The sequence below is a fragment of the Anas acuta genome, chromosome 2, assembly GCF_963932015.1.
Source record: "Anas acuta chromosome 2, bAnaAcu1.1, whole genome shotgun sequence".
Lineage (NCBI taxonomy): Eukaryota > Metazoa > Chordata > Aves > Anseriformes > Anatidae > Anas > Anas acuta.
The window spans coordinates 137,917,517-137,939,864 of NC_088980.1; the positions used below are offsets into that span (position 1 = coordinate 137,917,517).

The 22,348-nt window shown below is 34.9% G+C and overlaps 1 protein-coding gene across 50 annotated transcripts in view; it reads left to right on the forward strand.

Annotated features, from left to right (window-relative positions):
- RIMS2 (regulating synaptic membrane exocytosis 2) overlaps positions 1 to 22,348 on the forward strand; it is a 447,566-nt gene that overhangs the window by 343,890 nt on the left and 81,328 nt on the right. For 33 of the 50 annotated variants that reach the window (XM_068672466.1, XM_068672422.1, XM_068672424.1 and 30 more), the window contains 2 exons: positions 8,979 to 9,014; positions 13,635 to 13,735. The exons of 1 other annotated variant lie outside the window; for it this stretch is intronic. In XM_068672466.1, coding sequence (XP_068528567.1) covers positions 8,979 to 9,014; positions 13,635 to 13,735 — 137 coding nt within the window. The remainder of the gene's footprint in view (positions 1 to 8,978; positions 9,015 to 13,634; positions 13,736 to 22,348) is intronic. 16 more of the 50 variants (XM_068672440.1, XM_068672429.1, XM_068672433.1 and 13 more) reach the window with 3 other exon arrangements.

Here is a 22,348-nt window from a genome sequence, read left to right on the forward strand (position 1 = left end):
AAAAACTGTAAAACAGAAGGGTTTGATAACAGAGAGAGAAGTGAAAACATTAAAGAAGATCTAATTTAGCTGTACTGGTCATGGCTTTTCTTTCATATTGCACATTACTTGTTTTTTAAAGTTTCGTATCAAATTTTAGTCTGCCATTTTATTGAATTTTCCATGTAATTTGTATTACCGGCACAGAACTAATTCTAGCTACCTCTGAAAATGCAATAGCTGTTCATGCTTGACCTGCTTGTTCAGTCATAGTATGTCAGAACAATGAGGAAATTCCCCATATTTAAGCTAATCAAAGTCACCTATAAAAGTCTTACACTTTGTTGTGTCAAAGCTCTATTTTTTTTTCTATGCTTCTGCTGTTATCCCAATGAATAAGAGAAGTCACTTGAATACCATTTACTTTCTAATCTCAGAAGCAATTTTTACATACTGGTCCAGTAAGACTTAGGTAGGATTTAGTCAAACATTTTTTGTTTCCTCTCCTGTGGCTGGCTTGTTCGGAACTCAGTTTTGCCTTTGGTACTACTCTTATCAAAATCCCTTAGAGTCAGAGATTATCTGTGGAGACTTCCAAAAGTTACTTGCTGTGGATTTCATACTTTATAAATCCCAAGATAGAAATCACGTAAATTACAGGGAGAGCTAAAAGTTGACAATCCTCATCTAGTGGGTGGCATCCCTGCCCATGGTAGGGGTTTGGAACTAGATGATCTTTGAGGTCTCTTCCAACCCAAGCCATTTGGTGATTCTACGACTCTATAGCAACTGGTAGTCAGAGTCACATGATCTGATTTCCTTCTTCCATAAATCACCACTATTGGAAATTAATAAATTAGTCTGTAGAAGCACTGAGTTTTCTTATGTTGTGCTTAAGTTCCATTTCTAGTTTCTGTGCAGTGCTTCTGAATCTGTTTCATTACAAAAAATAAATTAGCAGATTGGATGAGCAGTTTCTTATTTGTTCATAATAAAGGAAAAGGAAATTTGTGGACCCTTTTATTAAAGAACCCTCCTCTGAGTTATGAATCCTAAATGATTCTTGGAATAGGAAGAAGTCAGACCTTAACAGGATATCTAGACGCTCAGAAAAGTATGTATTTTTATGATATTTTCTTGAACATATGTGAGAAGACAAACCTGAGAATTGTTAACTTTTTTTGGACACTCCAGTTAAGATAAGCTTCTGCAAAGCACTGTTTTGCTCACTGACAGTGTTAACCAAATGTATTAGGCACTGATAAAGTTAATTGTCTAGCAAAGAAAGGCAGAAGCATGGCCAGAAGTGAAGTTGCAAAAATTACTGCCCTTAAACTGAAAGCAGTTAGTTTGCTTTGTGTGTAGGAACGTATTTTCAGATACACATTTGAGAGTGGTTATGTGATTAACTTCTGTGCTTTACCTCAATGACATTATAGTTTACACATTTCACTCTGAGGCACTTTGTGCAGCTGTGTGCTCAGCTAAAAGCAAAGATGACTTTTCAAAGCCACACCTCCAGAAGGAGATGTTTCCCCGTTGCTTCAGATTTTGCTTTTAGAAGTGGGGGTACTAGGATTATCTAATTACAGGTTTTCTTCAGGAAATGCTTTTCACAGTACCATGCTAGCAAACATTTAGTTGAATCAAAAATTAGCTATTGATTCTAGGTGTTATTAGACCAAGAAATGTTGAAAAAGCTATATATCTGAATATGTGACAGTTGTACTGAAAGAAAGGTGCTACCATTTTCTATCAATGGACATTAACATCTTAGCTTGCAAGTTGACAGGATTTTCTTCACTGAAAAAAATCTAGGATTTTGTAGTGGAAATGTCCTATGCTAGTAGGACATTTGTGCATCCTAATGTGCATGCAAAGCTTATGCTGTATATTTCAGGCACAAAGGCAAGTTTCCAAAGCTAACAAAAACATTTTAATACAAATGTCATTATCTGAAATCAGTGCAGGTTGATAGCAACCTTAATGATTAAACTCTATTTTCCTTTGATGAATGAAGAGCTTCACAATATACAGTTTTCACAGCTCGTTTCTAAAATTTTACTTTGCAAATAATTTAAAATATGTCGTAGGATGTATTGTATGTATTGTGAAACTGTTAGGAAGACATCCTGGTCATCCTGCCTATATTCAGTGTGGGCAGTGGAAGTAAAACCCTGCCTGCCACAGAACCTCAACCACCAACTGGGAAACTTTCTTTTCACCAGTGGTTCTGATTAACCAGATACTGTTGCATCAACTAATTGCAATTATACTTATTGTGGTCTTCAAGCATATGAGATACAGAAAACATTCTTCAGTCTTGTGAAATGGATCTAGGTGTGAGATGACTTCAGTAACTATAGCTCCAAACTGACCACCAAAACTACGAAAAGGCCAGTCCATGACAGTTTAAGGTCAGTAAGTGTACAGGTAGCATAAATAATGATAATTAATTCTAGGTTTAGTTCAGGATGAGAAAGGATGGACTAGTGATGCCCAGTCACTGCTGCTTTTTTGTGGTAGTGCATGGAAGTTAGAAGTTGGACTACCTTCTATTTCTGAAGGGCCCTGAAAGGTAAGGAAATAAGAGTTCTGGTTCTTTTTGACAACTTCTGGAGCAGAATTCTCTCTCAAAATAGGAGCATAGGAGGATTGATTAAAGTTTTTGCTAACTTTCTTTGAGAATGAAGTTCAAATAGATAAGAATTTTGAAATATGTTTCTTGTGTTGTAATATTTTTATGGAAGTTTGTTTTGTTTTGTTTTGTTTTTAATAGTAACCTGCTTGCTGGGGGTAAATCTTACAAAAATTAAAAACTGTTAAAGGTGTGTGACCAAATCAGAGTTGTCAGCCCAGGGCAGTGGAGGGCCAAACAGTAGGAAAGCCTAGAAAATAAACCGTTGGAGGAAGCAAATGAAAAAAAAAAAAAAAAGATTGAGAGAATTTAAGAGAGCAACTGCAGTGGAAGAGAAGGAGCCTTATTTGTATTTGTTTTTATCTACAGTATCATAACAGGTTTTTCAAGCCTCCCAGGAGTGAGTCTACTCTGATATATTTACCCATTATAAATAGGACATGACACCCCCCTATTTTTGTTGTTATTGAAGTCATTGTTCTGTGACACAGTTCCCTTTAAAGACCAGGGTAGTATTTTGTTTTGTTTCTGTCTTTCTCATGTTGAAAAGGAATTCCTGAAGGATTTTGTAACATATTAGCACAAATGTGGTTAGATGACTTGTGAATCACTGAAGGCTTCTGTGATATTTAATTTGACGGGTTTGTTTAAAATTTCATTCCTTAGACTGTGACTGAGACATTTAAAGAGTCCAACTCTATTTGGTCAACAGAGAACAAATTCAATCTAAAGGTATTTAGCATACTAATAGATCTATCAAGTTGGATGGCTGGGAGGTTCTTTGTCCTTAATTTTAATTTTGATTAGAATTAAAACCAGAAACCATAGGCCTCGAAACCCCCAAACTCCAAAATAGCCATCTGTATTGAACCAGGTAAATAAAGGCTGGTCCTCAATCTGGCAAGGGAAAAATAGACAAAATATCAGATTATATAAGTAAAAATGAGAGCATAATTGTGCAAAAAGCAGAATACCATTACATATATGTTTTTTATTGGTAAAAATTTGCTATCTGAATTTGCAGTTCTACTGAGTCTTGCATGAAGGTGTGTACACCACTGTTGTTTCTGTGTCCTCTACTTAAATCTTTGACCATAGTTCTGGCTATTGGGACACTGATGAAAATTTCTTGCATTCTTAGGATGGCAGAAGAATCTCTATTAATAGCTGTTTGCTTTTCTGGAATCTGAGGCATAGTTATCATCAAGTGTTTGTGCCTATGTATTTAAATGGCTGTGTCAGAATGTGAAATATTCAGCGGTTATACTGATGAGTATAGTCAGTGAGAATTGTGAGAAGCTTGAAAAACAGGAGGCTGGAGAACTTAACAATAAGACTGAGCTAGGGCTTTAATGAAGACAATGCAGAGTTGAATCGTAGCATGGCTGATCTGAATAGATTTTCATGAGGACAGAATTTAGGAGCCCACTGGCCTCTCAGATATTTTGCTTTTGCATTTTCAAAATCCTATTGCATATTATTCACATAGGGAAGATTTGTCACAGTTCTTGGGGGAATTGAAATGTGCTTTAGCTAAGGTTAGTCTTGCTACTTCTTTAGTAACACCTTTTTGCCATGTGGGATCTCGGCGTTCTTCTGAGGCCACCAAAACACATGTACTTTGTATGAGGCAGCAAGGACAAACATCACAGAGTACCTTGCAAAAAATCACTTTGGAAAAGGATCTGTGGGCAAACATACTATAAAAAAGAAAAAAAAAAAGTCAAAACACTAATTATTATTCTAACAAACATGCAAAATAGAGCTTCCTAGCTTGCTTCACAAGACCTTTGTCCTTTATGAACTGCACTGACCTATCCCTGGTGATGAAGACCTAAAATGACCCCATCAATTTATGAGCCCACGATTCTAGAGCTTCTTTAACTTTCTAGCCTAGATCACCACAGCATCTTATTCAACACTTTTACTAAGCAGTGCCATGTATTCTGCAAATAATGTGAAATAACATTGTTAACATGGTTTAAGCATTGTGATAAAATTTTTTTTAATTGGTGAGAAATATCCCATGGGTTTCAGTCTTTGTTTAGTAATATCAGGTTTGAAGCCAAGAATTTAAAAAAAAAAAAAAAAAGACAACAAAACCATGAAGCAAGGCTCAAATAGAAAACAGGAATGCAAAGGCATGTTCCCCCACTAGGAATGTGGCTAAGTGGAATGGTCTTCATTCTAGCATTCCCTTTTAAGGACAGTAATTGACATCTCAATCTCATTCAAACAGTAATATAAAAACACTTTAAAACCCCAGCTATTTGTATTTATTTATTTTTTTTTCATCTTTCACATTTCTGGAGCTGTCAGCTGTATTCTTTTCATTCAGACTGTGATGTGGATCCCAGACTTCTTGGAAAGGCCCTCTTTGTCACAACGATAGGTTTTGTATAATTGCCACACCTTGGACATACAGCCCTGAAGTGAAGTTCAGGAGCCATTTACATCAGGCATCCATTAGGTAGTTGTATTTTTCACACTGTACACAGCTAGATTGACAAAGTTTAGGGCTAATTTCTTAAAGGTAGAATTGAAATTGAATGGCTCTGGAAATAGAGGAAATGTAATCCATTGATTGAAAGACCTTTAACTGACAAATTCTGATGTTCAAAGTAAATAACTTTTGGATTTTCCATTTAGGAGACATTCTGTTTTCCTTTGCCTGTACTGATAAGAATAGTGTTTCAGAGATTTGTCTCAGTATAAAAATGATGTTCCTGTAGTTTCATAAAGAACTTTCCAAGCGAAATATTTTCTATCAAGTAAGATAGAAGTCATGCTAGCATTTTGAAAAGTACTTATGTAAAGTTACAGTCCTGCTTATAAATTTGACTTTTCTAAATAAAATATTATTTATTAATTCCCACTGCTTTGAAAAGTCAGACTCATTTTTATCAAAGCACTAAAGAAGCTACTTTAACAACTCTATAAATGTAATTGCTATATTACATATTGCTGATTTTATCTTGTGTCAGCAAATATGAAAAGTAGAAACATAAAACATTTTTAATATTATTGTTGTCGTTGTCCTATCTGATGCCTAAATTCAAAGACAAACAAGGAGTTCTACTTCAGTATGCTCTAATAAGAGGCACATCCTCCAGTTTTGGAAGCTGTGATTACTTTAATTCTCAAAGCAAGGAAGTTTAGGCTTATTTTAGACTCCAGCCTGAGCTAATGCAAGTCTCTCTGTTCTGGATCCCGGGTTAAAATATTATTCTGAATCAGCCTATTGCAGTGATCCTTGTGCAGCTAAAAGTCACGTCAGGAAAGAAATTTTGAGGGAGAACCAGGCTCTAACCTTGAGTTTTGGGCAGTGAGGTGTGAGAGGATGAAGAGGTCCCTGGGAGGGCCTCTGAACCCCAACACCTCCTGGTAGCCTTATGGCTACAGAATCAGGTTACAACGTAAGAAATATCAGTGATAATTCTAATAGTAATTACCAACTGCAAAGTAGAACAAGGTTTTGAGAGAGGATCTTTCAGTATCTATCCCTCTGTTTCATCTCTGTATTTTTTTTCTGTACTTCTGTATCTCCATATTCTGATTAAGCTGAAAACTGGTTATTTTCTGTAATGTACAGAGATGTCTCCTTTGTGAAAGGACTGATTTTTTTTCCCCAAATTATTTAATTGTGAAAACATTAGCTGTTAAATCGATATAATTACAACACATGATAGAGCATATGTATTTAACTTTGTAAATCAAGTTTAATTCAGGTGATGAAGAAAACCATTGAGTAATGTGATGATATTGAAGAAGCCATATAAATAGAAATACACAAAGATTTTTAGGATTGACTGTTGACTGTGTCATTTTGTATTATTCACTTTGAGACATTTTTAAATCATCTTATAGTGATTTACTGGTTTTCAGCATTTTCAAAGTTAGTAATTAAGGTTATTTTTTTATTTATTTTTAAAATTTGAACACCTAATAACTGGGGGAACCAAAATCATCGATTACTGTAGCATCAACATTCTGAACTTGCTTTGAATTTTTTTAGGAGGGAATGATTAAGCTTAAAGTTGCTATGAAGATTTTATTTTATTTTTTGCTGAGAAGTTGGCCTTGTTTTGTTCGCTCGGTGATGCTGTTCAGTTTTGCTGCTTCTGCCCAAGTGAACTCTTCCTCAATTTGATCTTCAGTTCTTTCTAATACTCCTTCAGACAGCTCTTCCCAATACAAATGAAACCTCAGTTTGGAGAGTAGGGCCCACTCTTGCTGACCATTTCTATAAAAATCTAAAGGATTTATTTGTTATTGAGATTTGCAATAAATATCACCACATTTCAATTACACTTCTGAAATTCAAAAATCTAATAGAATATCATGCTTGCTGGTACTATAGTATTCTTTTCTGAAAGTCAATTTGGAAATATATTTTTATATACTTTAAATGGAAAGCAAGAACAAGTGAATCTTAGGCAGGTTACAAGTTTCCCATGTTTTGACTGTCTTCATTTAAAAATTCATGGTTGAAAAGTCCTGTGGCCCAAACATACAGAAGAATGGACTTCTAGGCATCTTTAATAAGGAATTGTGCCATATAATATTAGATTTCTGTATTAAGATTATATTTCAGGCAAAGTAAATATTTCCTTTCACCATAATTGTGAAATAATTTAGAAGTTTTATCATCCTGTTTGTGTTCAAACTGAAGGTTAGTTTAATGGCTGTTACGTCGCTTTCATCTATTTTGCATTACGTTGAATAGTATTGCTATCAAATAGTTTTCTGCTTTAGAAAGCAGTAATATAGTGGAAGACAGTGTTATATTTACAGTTCTTGTATTGGTGACAGCAACTTAAAAAAAATAATAATAAACAGCTTAAAAAGCAAACACAACTCTCAAAGCAATACCCACAACCTGCATAGACAATATTGGCCAGACTAACAAAGGACAAAGCAGAGGAATGCATAGGGTCTTGTTTAAAACCGTGCAAAAAATAGGACAGGAAAAGACAGGGAATGGTTGAGGTTTCAAGAACCCAGTTGATATCCACTGATTTCCAAAATTGTACACTCATGACTTGCCATATCTTTTTCCCATTAACTTGCCTACCAGTTCCACTAGGAGTTGCCAGCAGGAAAACCACCTTGATCCCACACAGAATGGCACGTAAATGCCAGATCCCATTAAAGTGCAGTGTATTATTTATGTTCTCTGCAGGAACCCATTTTTCTTTCTTACACTTCTACTTAGCCCTGGTATGATTTCTTTTTAAGAATGACTTAGTCCTCTATTTTGATGCCCATCTACAAACTGATATTTCTTCAAAATATAACACCTCTGTTTCGCTCTTCAACTGGTAATATCCTGTGTATTGCAAACTCGATAGTAATTTTGTGAGCAACCTTCAATAACCAGTAATTCTGGAAAAATAACTAATTCTAATAATACATGCTATTTTTGGTTTGTGACTGGGGGGGAATTGCTCCATATTTATGGGATTGTATTAATTGAAATTAATATAATTTGGGCCTAAAGTATGAAAAAGAAACAGTCTGCTTAAAAGTTAATGTGTTTCTAATTAAAGTAAATTTCATCTGACTTTAAAAAAATTTCACACTAATTGCCAAACTTGGATTTCAGAATGCAGTATTTATGTGCTGCCAAACTATTTGATAGGGATCCAATGTATTTTCATTTCTCTGTGGCAGAGGAATGCCCTGAGCCATATATAACCTTTGATATATATTCAGAATATTTGTTGGCATCAGTTATTTGGATTTATGTGCACAAGCTGAGTTCTGAGTATTGATGTTAATGTCTTTTGTGCTTCATAATTTTTTAGCTCTAAGACAAGCTACAGTAATATCATTAGTAAACCTTTTAGCCTGTTGAAGCTATGCGAATTGATTAAACCGAGGAAGATTTAAAGCGATTACTGGAAACCATTCTGACACATGCAATTTTTATGCTTGAGTCATTAAACTACATATTGTGTGTGTGCTGCATAAAACATACACTACAAAGATTTTTTTACTTTTATTTTTTGTTTCATCATATTCGAGGAAATTGTAAAGTAACTATGTCTGAAACCTGCCTTGCTGTCTTTTGTATTGAGCGTGTTAATGATTCTGGAAGTGCACAAAGTACACACGGGTTTCCTTGAGGACGTCTGTGATAAGGGTGCACAAATGTATGCAGTAGCATGCAGTGTATTTGCCTCTGGATGTAGAGCACTATACATGGTTGGTTGACTAAACTCATCAATTTGAATTAATTTGATGGGTTTTATTCATTTTTCCTTTTAAATGCATGCTTTATTATTATTACTTTTATTATTATTTCTGCATTTTCTCTCTCCCTCTTTTTGTTTTACATATTGCTTTCATTTGTTTGTAGAAGAAAAGAAAGCAGATCCAGAGAATGGGGATACAGGTAGGGTGACTTATTCAAAACATTTTTGTATTTTTTTTTGCCCCTAAATTCTTTGATTTACTATGTTTAAACAAATGTGTACTGTGGAGCTGGATCACAATATTGATGTATCTATTCTGAAATCACAAAAATACTAGGAAACAAAAACTGAGAAAGGGCTTTCCCAAATGTAATTCCTTCCCTTTCTTAAGGGAGTCAGTTTAGAGGGACAAATGGGAGGAAAGAGACCAAGTTTAGCTAAAGAAAGCTCTCATACACCTTAAGACCTGTTTTCTTCTCCCAAATCCAGGCATGGAACATGCACTCTGCCTTTTCTCTCTCTGTTACAGGTTTCTGACCTCCAACATCTGAGTGTTTCTGTAGTTATTATTTTTCCTCCCTTTGCCTGAGCCATTGTTCTACCCAGATCTCGTATGTCTTTTGTCCATGCTTATCCAAAAGTAAATTTGTCGTAATACTTTAAGAGGAACTCCTCTCTGTTTCTGTACCCCATATTTCCTTTCTACTCTGTGTCCCAGAAGCCCTGTTGTGCAGTACTTTACAATTCCTTCTCCAAATCTACCACTATCACCTGCATCTATAATAGCTAGAAGAGTTTAATAATTCCCACTGGAGAAGGCAATGAAATGAACACATCTCCCAGCTCTTTTTAGTTCCTTTTTTTTTTCATAAACAGGTTTGTCTTAGGCTAAACTTAAGGCCATTTTTGTATGCCCGTTTGCCTCTAGATGTGGACCATGGGCCATCAAATGAAGAATCTCAGCCTACAGAAGAGTCAGTATTTGTCCTGAACATCCAAGATCAGCCTTTAAGTACTGGCTGAATTAAACAATTGCTTATTTCCTTGTAAAAATGTGACTCTATATTGAAGTCGGGAAAAGTTAGGCATTAATCATATTGCTGGCTACAGCCCCTTACAATTTTTGTCAGAAAAAAAAACAAACAATTATGATGAAAATTTTAATGCTCAAGTAGCTGAATCTTACCAAATTTCAAGATCAAACATTAAAATAATGATTTGCATTTGAAGTTGGGGTAGCCATTCTAGTGCTTGTGATGAATCCTAGCAGCTCCAAGGACAGGTTGCAGGTTTGCTGCCATAGTTGGCCTTACTCTTGGCTGTGCTATGGCACAGTTGGCAACCTCTGGCATTTTGTGACTCTGCACTGTAACATTGCTGTTTTCCTGCAGCATACTGTATTCTAAAAATAGGGAGAATGGCAAGTATTGAATTGGCAGCTAGCATTTTGTTAGCCACGTATTTCCCCGTGCTGATGACACGGAGCTGACTTCCAGGCCCTGTCGTGTGTTTACATTAGAAACAAATAATTTACATTATTTACATAAGCAAAACTCTAAGGTGTTCCCCTCAGTCTAATGATCCCAGTTGTGTTAGGTGAGCACCACCAGGCTTTGTTCTTCCATCAGTCTGTCTTTCTTTTATGGTATTCTTGTGGCTGAAGTTTGCATGTCTCATTGTTTGTGTTGGAGGCACAGCTCTTGTCTAAAAACAAAATTTTGGAAGGAAGTTAAGGCAGAAAAAGTTTACTAATGAACTCACATCTGCCTGGCCAAAACTTGATTGCATGTCCTTTGAGACATGATGGCATGACATGAAAGTATACCTTAACTAGCTTTAATCTTTCTAGTGCCAACCTCTGTGTAGCCCTGAACGTTTGTTGTACTGAGCTTTAGCTAATGACCTGAATAACTCAAGGGCTCAGTCACCTGGTGTAAAAGCTGATGCTTCTACATTTTTACTAATATTAATAACAAATATTTAGTAACAAGTTAGTTCTGGCTCGCCTACATGTACTTTCTATACAACTCTTGACTACAGAGAAATCCTTGGTGTAGGACTGATGTTGAGGCTTGGTTAACCAAGTCATGTTGGAGCTGAAGCTTCCTAATACACGGAATTATTGGACTCTGTTGGAAGCACTTTCTGCTTCTGCTAAATCCCCACCACCTAATTTTTAGTTAAGAACAGATTTGCCAGCAGAACCAGAGATGGTCAATAGCCCTGCATTTGCACCATTTAGTGCAAATGTGACTTAGTGCACTTAGACCACATGAACAGGACGTGGCCATGACACTCCCAACCTTTCCTGCTCCCATCCAGATCACGGCTGCATCTGGCATTAGTTACATGGAGATAAGCCTGCAGCAGGCATTAGTCTGTGCAGTCTTTCTGCATATCAGCTCCATGCACAGCAGAACCAAAGATGAGCTTGTGCATTATGAACTTCCCACTGCCCTCAGGATTTCCTCGTTTTTTGGCGTGTAACTGAATTCATCTGTTCTTTAAGGACATTTTCAAAAATATATAGTGGGTTAGATTTGCTTGTAACAAGTTTTTATTGGAATTGAGTGATTTTTTTTTTTTCTAAGCTTTGCTGTGTTTGTTTTTTTTTCTTGAGATGAAAATGAGCCACCAACTTCGCCTCTTGTGCCATGGAGGGCTCCATTTTCAACTGTATTTCAGTGCTTGATTTTGCAGAACACATGCAATTAGATTTGTGGAAACCTACCTTTCAATTTGCCATAGATCACAGATACGGAAAAATGTTTCCACAAGTAATTGTGGAATTTTTAATGCATGATCAAGAGGTGTTATTTCTTCACTTCTTGTCATTTACTGAAGTTTGGCAGGATGTCTGTGGACAAAGAACAGATGTGATGATTACATAAGAAAACTTCATAAGAAAAACTTCTGGTGAGACATTATCTCCTTCATTATGTTACTGAAGAATGACGGGTGGATTTGTAAATCCGATTTCAGCAAAAGGCAATTTATTTCTTTAAGCAAAAGTTAAGAGTATTTTACTCCAAAAATACTAATGTGTTATTTTTGTCATTGAAAAAAGAGAAAAGTATCACTTTCCACTTCAGAGGTTCTGTTTTAAAGAGAGAATATCTTTATAGTGCATTTAAAACCAGATCCTTAGAAAAACCACTGCAGCTTAAAGATAAATGGGCAGGTATTGCTGAGGCACTTTTAATAGTTGAGATAAAATGCAATAGGAAAAACTAGCTATATTTTATTTTAGGAATTTTCACCAGCAACTGCTGTTTTCATTATGTCTCTCCCTATAAAACACCATTTATTCTTTTTCATTCATTTTTATTGATTCACATCTGTCTTGACGGTTTCTCTGAAGTCTCTTCATTCACTTTGACTGTAAGGAGTAAAGATGGAGAGTTGGAATAAGAAAATCAGAAGCCAGGAGATTTATAGATAACTGTAAAATCTAGTGTTCTCAAATTCCTTTTTCCTTTCACCCCATTCCTTCCATATTTTCCATGGTGTAATGCAGGATGTAGCTGGCAGGCTTTTCTAGTAGTGTGTGCAACAGTCATTACTGTTCTACAGAAGGAAAATACAAAACTCAGAGGCCCTGTAAAGGCCCTATGAAAAGCCTCGCTTTACTATTAGAGTGTGACATAGATCTAAGGTTTACAATTTAAGTCAGATTTATATAATACACTGGAATCTAATATTCCAATCACAGCTCCATAAATACAGGTCCAGATTGTTCAGTGTTTATAATATACAGAAGCTTCCTAACTTCTGGATGGATTCTGATAAACTAATCCTAGGCAACCTTGCTAAAAATACAGGAAGTTTAAGAGAAATGCCAGTCAAAAGGAATGCTTATTAGCATTCAGTGGATAATGACTTATTTTTGACTTATACCATGTTAAAGTGGAAGAGAAGCAAGCCTCCATGTGTATAGTAGATAACTATATTTTGCTTCAAAATATTTTTTAATTCTGGGCTGTTCTCTTCCTCTCTTTTTTTTCTGTTTCTATTTCTCACACTTTCCCTTAAGCTTTGACACTTAATTCCTTATTATTTAACATAGTAAATTGTGCTGTTACAGTACCAGTTGGCAGAAAACAGATGATGCCTGTGTTGTATATTAAGCAGCCATCTCAACTGAGACTAATCATGTATTTGGTCTAAGAAGAGTCAATCCTGAAATCATTCTTGAAATAGCTTGTCATTAGAGTGTGATACAGTGATACCACTGGGTGGCTCTTTATCATATCTTTATACATCTTGAAAATACTTTGAGCAAAATAAATATATGCTTAAATGATAAATGGAAGCTTTGCCAGCCTGTGGTCATTACTTGATTAGTAATTTGGTACAAAAATGCTGGTATCACACCAAAATAAATGCAGAACCAAGATCCCCACCTAAAATAAACTGGTCAGCTTTGCATTCTTTTTTTTTTTTTCTTTTTTCTTTTTCTTAATGAAATACTTGGTTTTTCTTCAATATTTTTTGTATTAAAACTCTGTTCTCTGGAAACATTATAATCCATTTGCATTCATTTCTTCCACAGTATTGGGTTCATTTAAATTGTGCAGATAATTCAGTGCTTATTAAGACTGCTGAAATACTTACTCATCTACAATTTTCCTCCTCTTACCACTTTTGTTTTTGTGCAAAATTGTTACTCCGAAACTAAAATTGTATACACCATAATTTAAGTAAATTGGATTTTATCTCTTTCTGTTAAAAATGCTATGAGTGTAACTTTAAACTTGGAATTGAGGACAACTGTATTTATTTCCTTTTTTGTTTGTTTTTTTTTTTTTTCAACTTAACAGGTTCAATGGATGTAGAAGAGAGGAATCGCCAAATGAAAATGAGCAAGTACAAACAGGTAGCGGGATCAGATTCCAGGCTGGAACAAGATTATCATTCAAAGGCAAGGGAGTTTTGTTTTGAAAAACAAAAAAATATGTTAAAGTGAAATACCCAATATCGCTTTTAGAAAACAATTGATGAGTAGCGGGTTGTTTCTTCAGTGAAAGTTTTTTGCGTATCTGTAATAAAATTATTGGAAAAGTGCAGCAAAAACCTTAATACAGACTGGTTTGGGTTACTAAAATTTAGGAAGGATAAGTTAATTAAAAGTCGCAGTGTAATTATCCATTGGAATGAATAGCAGTGCCATGATTTAAAAGCTCAAAGAGAAGGTAAAAAGAGGTTCACTGAGTGGCACATGCAATGAGAGTTATTGCAATCTGTCCATGGCTTTCATATAGTTGAACACTGGTCTGTCTTGGTCTACTGAAAACCAAAGTTCATAATGCTACTTAATTTAATAGTGGCAGTTTAGCGCTTGGAAAGGTGCTGTATACATCAACACAGGCTTCTACATCAGAAGTGGCCAGATTTGCCAAAAATGTGAATTGTTACATAGTAGTATAGCCCCAAATATACTATCCAAAAATTCCTGCTATCTGGAACAGGGTCATGTCATATACAGTGTGTTAATTAAAATAATCAAGATATTTCCAATTTAAAGTCCTATTATACAAAAATAATTTAGTGTCCTCTAAAAGACTTCATTAATTGAGGTCAGATTATAAGGGAGAAACACGAGACTTCTGACCTATTAAAGCTGTTTGAGGAAGAGAAGTCTGTTTAAGACTTTTATTTCCAGGATGTAGTTCCTTTGCTTACAGGATTAGCAGTTATTGTAAACTGAGCTATTTAATGTTTGAAGGCCAAAAAAAAATCAAATTTATTAAGTAGTATTAGTTTTACACATCATGTAGACTAATATACTTGATGTAATTCCTTTTGAAAAAATGTGTTTAATTTTTGGGAAAATAGAAGGAGAACTTTTTCAAAGCCCTTGACAAAATGGAGAAAGCTATTACTGGAAATAGAATTGACAAAACAAACAAAAAAACCATGAAAACGGCTTAAATATTTTAACTTTATAGATGTGCTACATGGTTATTTGCATATTTTCCCTGTATACTTTTCACTGTAGAACACATAAGAATTTTTATGAACATGTAGAAGGGACTTGGTATACTGACATGTCTAGATGCTTGCTATGTGGTGACGTTTATGGCAAAATTATTTTCATGTGTCTATATTGTCTGCTTTGAAAGGTGTTACCTTTTACAGGCAAGCATAATACTGTGAGCAGGCCTTCTTGTGTTATGATTGTATGTACCATAAAAAATGAATTTGTGTATTGTATGTATAACCAGATTTATTCTGCTAATTTTCCTGCTCCCTCAGTGCTTGCCTGAAATTTGAGTCAGAAGTAGGACTGGTATAGAGTGTAGAGAATAAATGTGCTCTCATATGAGGGAGCTGAATAGAATATAATTACCTAATGAAGCATTTTCTACCCTTGTTTTTCCATTTCACCCACACCATATTATTGGTCCTCACAATACATCTTTATCTTTTAAATTAAAATTTTAATATTCGGTATTATTGGAATGTATTAAAGAGGAAAAAAATTAATGGAATTCTTTTATGAAAATGGTCGTTTATTTATTGCAAATATCAAACAAATTGTCTCCAGAAATAAACAGTTAATTTACTCTTCTGCCAAAGTGTAGTTTCAATATTTGAAAATGAGTTATTTATTCTATCTCTGAGCTCATGGAACTAGACACTGAATATTCACTTTAATCATAGAATGGTTTGGATTGGAAGGGACCCTAAAGATCATCTAATTCCAATGTTAATTGAAAATGCATTCTTAAAAGTTCTAGTTTTTAAGCTAAATTAGAACTATATCTCTCATTTGCCATATGAGAGATCTGCCTTCATTTTTTCGCTAACACTGCTTCAAATTCTTTAATTAAGTGATTATATCATCTAGAGACAGAAAACGAGTAAGTACAATTTATCTAACTGGTTTCTACAAAAATTCTTCTGGAATCATCAGCTGAAACACATATGTAAGAAGCTAAGTGAAATTTCATGTTCAATATACTAGGCAGTGACTTAGATTTTTTTTTAAGACCGTCAGCTGGCACAGCAGGCAGTCAAGTGTGTCATGCCTGAGAAAAAATGTCATTATCTAAGCATTAAATGACATTTGGGACAGCTAGCAAATATAATTTTATATTTCTGTTGTATGTCTTTCTTTAAATGGAAATAAGCAGTAACTGAGTGTTCCTCATAAATAATTTCAGAAAAAACACCCTTCTTTGCTGAGAAAGCAAAAGATTTAACAGCAGAAGTGGGACAATATTAAAATAGTTATCCTCTAATATACCTCTCTGGTTTGGTTCTACCTCTGGAATTCAGTACTGGTAGCTTTTTACACTGATGTGATACATAATCATGCATTAAGAAGCCTGTGGGAAAAGTTTATTTTGACATGTGCATTCATAAAAACAGCTAAAATAAGAAACTGCCCTTCCTTTTTATGGCTATGTATGACTGATATAAACACAGATTGCATTTTTACTATTCATATACATGCCTCGTCATTTTTTCAAAACTGAGTATTTTGTCTTCCATAGTATTTTGGCAGGTCATACATACAGTGTGTAAGAGTTCTCTCCTTACATGCAGAAGTTGTGTTAGTGTGGTTTCAGCACAGACATAAGGAAAACAAACAGCATATTTGATTTTCAGAGAAACGTATTTACAATTGAGGAGACATGAAAGGAAAAATAGTGGGGGTGTAAAGGATTAAGCAAAAGTATTCTTGGTGTTAGAACAACTAGTTATTTCTAAATATTGAATGCTAGTATAATTGTATAGGACTAGATAGTGAAGTCTGAATATCAATGCTGGCAGCATTGAAAGCTGACATGCAGGAAAACCTGAGTTCTGGTTACACAAAAAGAAAGCACAGGAGTACAAGAGCATTCCACCAGAGAAAAAGAAAAATAGCATTGGCCATACTGTGACTCTGCAACACTAGCTTGATGTATATAGTGTTCCTCAAGAATATTTCTAGGGCTGGTTTATTCTTTTGGATGAAAATTAAGCTTCCCAGTTCTTAAATGTTCAAGCAAGATGATGCACTGTGAAGAGAGAAGGCCAAGATCAGAGACCAGAGCTCAGAGAAGCTGAGTGAGTAGTGTGCTAGATTCTCTCTGGTCTCATTTGATTGAGATGGTTTTTGAAGATGATTCCCAAATTCTCTCTTAAATCTCTGTTTCTTCTTGTATGGTGCTGCTGCCATTAGGTCTGTCAAGCAGATCAATAGGTGGTGTTGTGGTTGGTAAATCCTTCCCCGGCTGACAAATGAAGGGAAAAGCGTGGAACGAGTCCTACTGCTCCTTTCTCCTTGCGGCCACAGCTAGGACATGGCCAGTGGGTTGACTGGGGAGAGTGGGCAAAAAGAGAGAAAATACTTCCTAGACATGTTTGCAATCAGTGTGAACTCAGTGTAGCTCAAGAGAGAACTCCATCAGCTGAGGTCCTATTAGCTGCTCCAAAAGGGTCTGAGTGATTAAAAGTGTTGCATGCTAGACTCAATGAGGTGCCTTATATCGGAGTCAGAATAGGGAAAAATGGTTGTTTTATTTAGAACCACTTGTAAAACAGAGGCTGGTAGCTAGATGACACATATAATCTCAAAGTATCGTGAGGTTCATTTTACTTGTTTTATTAGGAGGAAATAATACTTACAATATGCCTACATATAATAATAATATGCCTACAAAAAGGCATAGAGAAATCCTTTTATATAATATTAGTGATACATTAATTAGGGATATAATATAATAGAGCAACAAAGTTGGGATAAAAGTGGTAAAAAACAAGATAAAATTGGAAATTTTAACAGAACTGTTGAAGAGATTACTTAGCCAAATGTAGAAAAGAATGCAACAAATAGAACAGTAATACAGAACACTGACGAGAAATTTCCAACTTCAGCTTTAATGATTCATATTGATGACAAGACTGAAATTTTCTACATCATCAGCTGTATGTAATGCCATAGTTCCTGCTCTCAACAATCAAAATTCAAGATTTAGATTTGCCAGATACTGTACATCATAAATGTATGAGCATAGCTCTCTCTGTGTCTAGTGTAGCAAACTAGTAGTACTGGACAGAGTAGCACACTTCTAAACCCTTAGCAAGTCCAAGATAAATTAACCAATGGAAAAGAAGACTTCAGCATGTGTTAATGTGACTAATTTAGATGCAGGTGGATGCCCTTGAAGCATGTAAGTGCTGAAAAGTTGCAGTTCTTCAGGCTGAGCCATTTTGATTCAGCAATGAATTGAGTACCTCCTCATGAGCTACCTGGGTGCAAGAATGTGCAAAAGATAAGTGCGCGGCTCTCCAAGAGCTGCCTTTTTTGCTCTGAAACCTGCAGTAAGTAGTTTTGGCAGTGGTACAGCTGCTCGTGGTATCCTTTGACCTGTGTTGATAGAAGCATTTGTTATAATAGTGTTTTGGCATTGTATTGTGAACAATTATGAATACACATCTTTGGTACTAGAGTTGTTTCTTGCAACTTCTCTTGTTAAGGAAGTAAATATGACATATTCAAACATATTGATAAAAATGGAAGCTAGGTTGGATATCCATATTCCACGAAAACAGCATAGAAATGGAATGTTGTTTCATATAGATTCCTTTTTAATGTACCAGTTTAATTTTTAAAATATTAGATACCTGGATAAAACTTGAAAAGCTGAAACATGATTAGAATGGAGCTATGCTGAAAAATAATTAAGAAAGGAATAATTAATATTAATAATACCACACAGTTATTCCATGCAATTACTTTCTGTAAGATTACCGTAAAGCTACAAGCCTAGACAGTATAATTTGATAGACTTATGATGGAAATACCTGTGCACAGTTTTATTGGGTCCCCTTGTCTTTCCTTTCCTCACCTCCACACCAAGCAGCTTTTTGCCCCAGGATGTAAACCAAAACCAAACACGAGCTAGCTAAGAAAGGATTTTCCATGTGAGAAGCCTGTTTAGTTATTGCCTATCTCATAGCTCTTCCAATGGACTAGTTGGTAATTGCATTTTTGGACAGAACCCTATACAGCTAAACCAGCCATCTGGTCTGAAAGCACAGGTCCTGTTGACCAGCCACGCCCGTTTGTGATCTGTGAGGACTTCTACTACTAAATAGGAGAGATAATCTCTATGGCTCAAAGTGCTGATAGGATTTATACTTTCAGTCAAGAATTTTATTATATTTTTAATATAAAAAGTTAACGGAATAAACTGCTGATGTTGCAGTCCTAGTTCCTGTAAATACAGGATTTAAAGTTTAATTACGCGACTTAAAAATGCAGCTAGGTGAAATAAAAATCCTAGATTTGAACTGCTTGCACATAGTAATGTGAAAAACATCTCTTATTTCACTCGTATTTTCATTGCAATCCTATATTTTGATGATGGGTTAAAAGTGATTTAGCAACTTTGAGTATAGATGTGGATGTAATTTCAAGTATTTTCTTCTTTAGTTAATGATATCCAGACTCTGAGAAACAATTTCTGTTTCATAGTGTTTCATAGCTGTCATGTTTCTTCTTAATTTAATTCAAGCTCTTGTTTAATTTGTTTTCATTTTGTTGCTTTTCTAATTTATTTTTGAATCTTGAATATCTGTGTTACCAGCAGAGATTTAGGGTAGTCTGAAAAGTTATGCGATGGTTAACACAAATATTGCATTCAGATACCATGATGAAGGCTGACAAAAATTGACTGATACTGACTTGCTGGATCTGTCTGCAGGTTCTTTGTATTGTCAGCCATTTTCTTAGTTTTTGTGTAAGCTTATGTTGCTTATAGTATATCTAGAAAGCATTATAAAATGAACTTAACATATCCTGTAATGTTAGAATGAGTCTCAAAGAGAAAAAATGAGTCCTGAAAGTAAAAAAAAAAATAAAATAATCAGTCCAATTTGGTCCTGCATATTCATTAGTTGCTGAAATTGATTGTAAAAACAAAGGGGGTTCAATAGCAGAAAATTTTTCTGATGTAAAAATCAAACCCAAAATGCTCAATGTAGCACAAATTCTTAGATTTTACTCTTATAGCAATAAGTTAAATGCTCTTTTGCAAAAAGCAAATATTTCCTGGGGGGAAAAGAAAAAAAAATATCTAACATATATATATTTCAAAATGTGTATGAAAAAAAAGATTCTATTAAGGCCATATTCAATAGTGTAATTGTAGCCATCCCACTAATAATGGCATTTAAAAATCATCTGGGTACTGTCCTGACCAATTTCTAATGAGACTAATCACTACAACTTATCTTAAATCCTTTTTTCCTTTTTATAATAGAAGACATTTTCTTCTCAGAACTGCTTTATATAGATCTGTGAATTGTTAAACTGTTAGTCTATTTTGTTTCAGAGTGTTTCATAGTAAACTTAAATTATTTCTGTTTACAGGTTTTTTTCCTCAGTTTAAGCCATAAAGTTCCAGGATGCTATTGAACTGAGTAACAATTAATGTGTAAAATTATGTATATGTGTCTTGAGTTCATTTTCTGTGGTGTACTAAAGCTGATGCTGATAATAGATGAGAAGATTTAGAGAAAAAAACAACAACAAAATAATTGGGAAATATGTACTAAATATCTGGGTGCCTTAGTGACATTCAAAAATGCAGAATATAGGAAGTTAATACAGTTGCTCTAATGGTCAGGGAGCCCAAGAAGTGAGGGTGATAGTCTGTAATAATATGTATCACACCAGACAGCCGTTTGTGCTTCTTAATTCTGTGCCAGGCAGAACAGGCATGAAAAGGCTGTAATTCACATTTAGAAGAATACAAGAGTAGAGCCATCACTCCAGCTCAGCCAGACACATGTTTGCTGGCTCAGTTTGCTAGGCTATTGACCTTGAAAAACCAAGGAGAACGCTGCATGCAGTAGGAATTGATAAGCCTGGGGTTCATAAAGCCTGCTTAAATGCGTAGGATCCAAACCGAGGAATCCTGCCGGAGGTGCTCCTGGGATGGCCACCTGTGAGCAGCTCCGGGTGGTTCAGTTGGGCATGCCTTAGGTCAAGGGTTCAACCAGAGTTTGCTCTTATAATTTGTAATTCTTCACTAAAAGTGTTTTGCCTGTAATAACGAGGCATGTGAAGTGATTTTATTAGTGTGGATGTTTTATTTTGTCCAGTCTTTGTGACTGCTTCTTTGTATTAGATGGGTTGGTTTTATTTAATAGCAGCCCCAGAGAAGTCAGGGGTAATTTTGCCAGTTTATCAGCCATTGTCCAAACAACGCATTTTGTGTTTGATGATTTTTTGCCATCTATTATGCAAGAAAAAAGCTTTATGTCTCTATCAGATTTTGCCCAAGGCATTGCATTTTTTCATCCTTTTCTTGAGTATCTTAAATCCATCATTTCTCACAGTTAGTTTTACTAACTATAACTGTGACTTCAAACATCCCTTGTGCAAGTAGTATAAGCAAAGAACTTTGATGGATATTTAACACAGCACTGTTTTTCCATCAAAGCTCAATAATTGAGCTAATCAAAGTTAGATTAGCACCTTGGAGGCTGAGTGTAGGGATATATTTTGTTTGTAAAGCTTTAATGCCTTCAGCAACGTTTTTGGTGAAAAGGTTACTAAACCATGAAATTATCTCTGCAACCATTCTAACCTATGTTATTTCTGATTTTTATTTGGAAGTAGAGTCTTGCTTACGGGAGTTAATATTGGTTTAGTGTTAGGCAACAGAATAATTTCTTTAGTAATAAATAAGAAAGAATATTATCCTGCTCCTACAGATTGAAGTCATTAGTTTACCAGTGATTTCACTGACAGTCTGGAATCAGTGAATAATAACAAGGAATAAAAAGGAAAAAAAAAAAAAACAGTTCTGAAAATTCAAGCCCTGATTCTGAACAGGGTAATGATGTACCCAAAATGTGTTCATTTTGCAATACAAACTGTAAAATAGTTAAATTGTTGCAGTAAACTTATTTTACTAGTAGTGCTCATGAAATTTAAAATAACATTACATAAACTTAAATTAAAGTCTGCATAAACAGAACTTTCTCTTTTCCCCCAGAAGAACATCTTGTCCTAAATCTTTGCCTTGAATATATACATTTTCATCTAATAACCTTAAGTATCATAGCTGAAAAGAAGTTTGGAATTTGTTTTTCTTCCAGAGTCAGTTTATGTTGAGAAAAACAATCATCTGTCATACAGCCAAACACAATTTTGTCATGCAGTTCAACTTCTGTTATAACAGCAAAAATTATCTGGTGTATCTTTTGCCTTCAAACTATGTCACATCTTTAAAAGAATTTATATTAGTTTCCTTACATACGGTATCTGAGATCCATTAAATTTTGCACAACCAGGATGCATCACTCTGTTTCTTTTCTCTCTAGAGTGACAGATAACGTCAGATGAAAAACAAGTCTGATGATTTGCGTACTTCTGCAGTTTAATCTGAAGCAAGTAGCTAATTATTAGTATCTGCATGTTACTTACTTTGAATATGATTTTCTAAAAACAACATTGAAAACACTGACAGTTTTCTGAATCCAAGAGAAGATAACGTCAATTCATTGCTGATAAACAGGTTGACTTTTA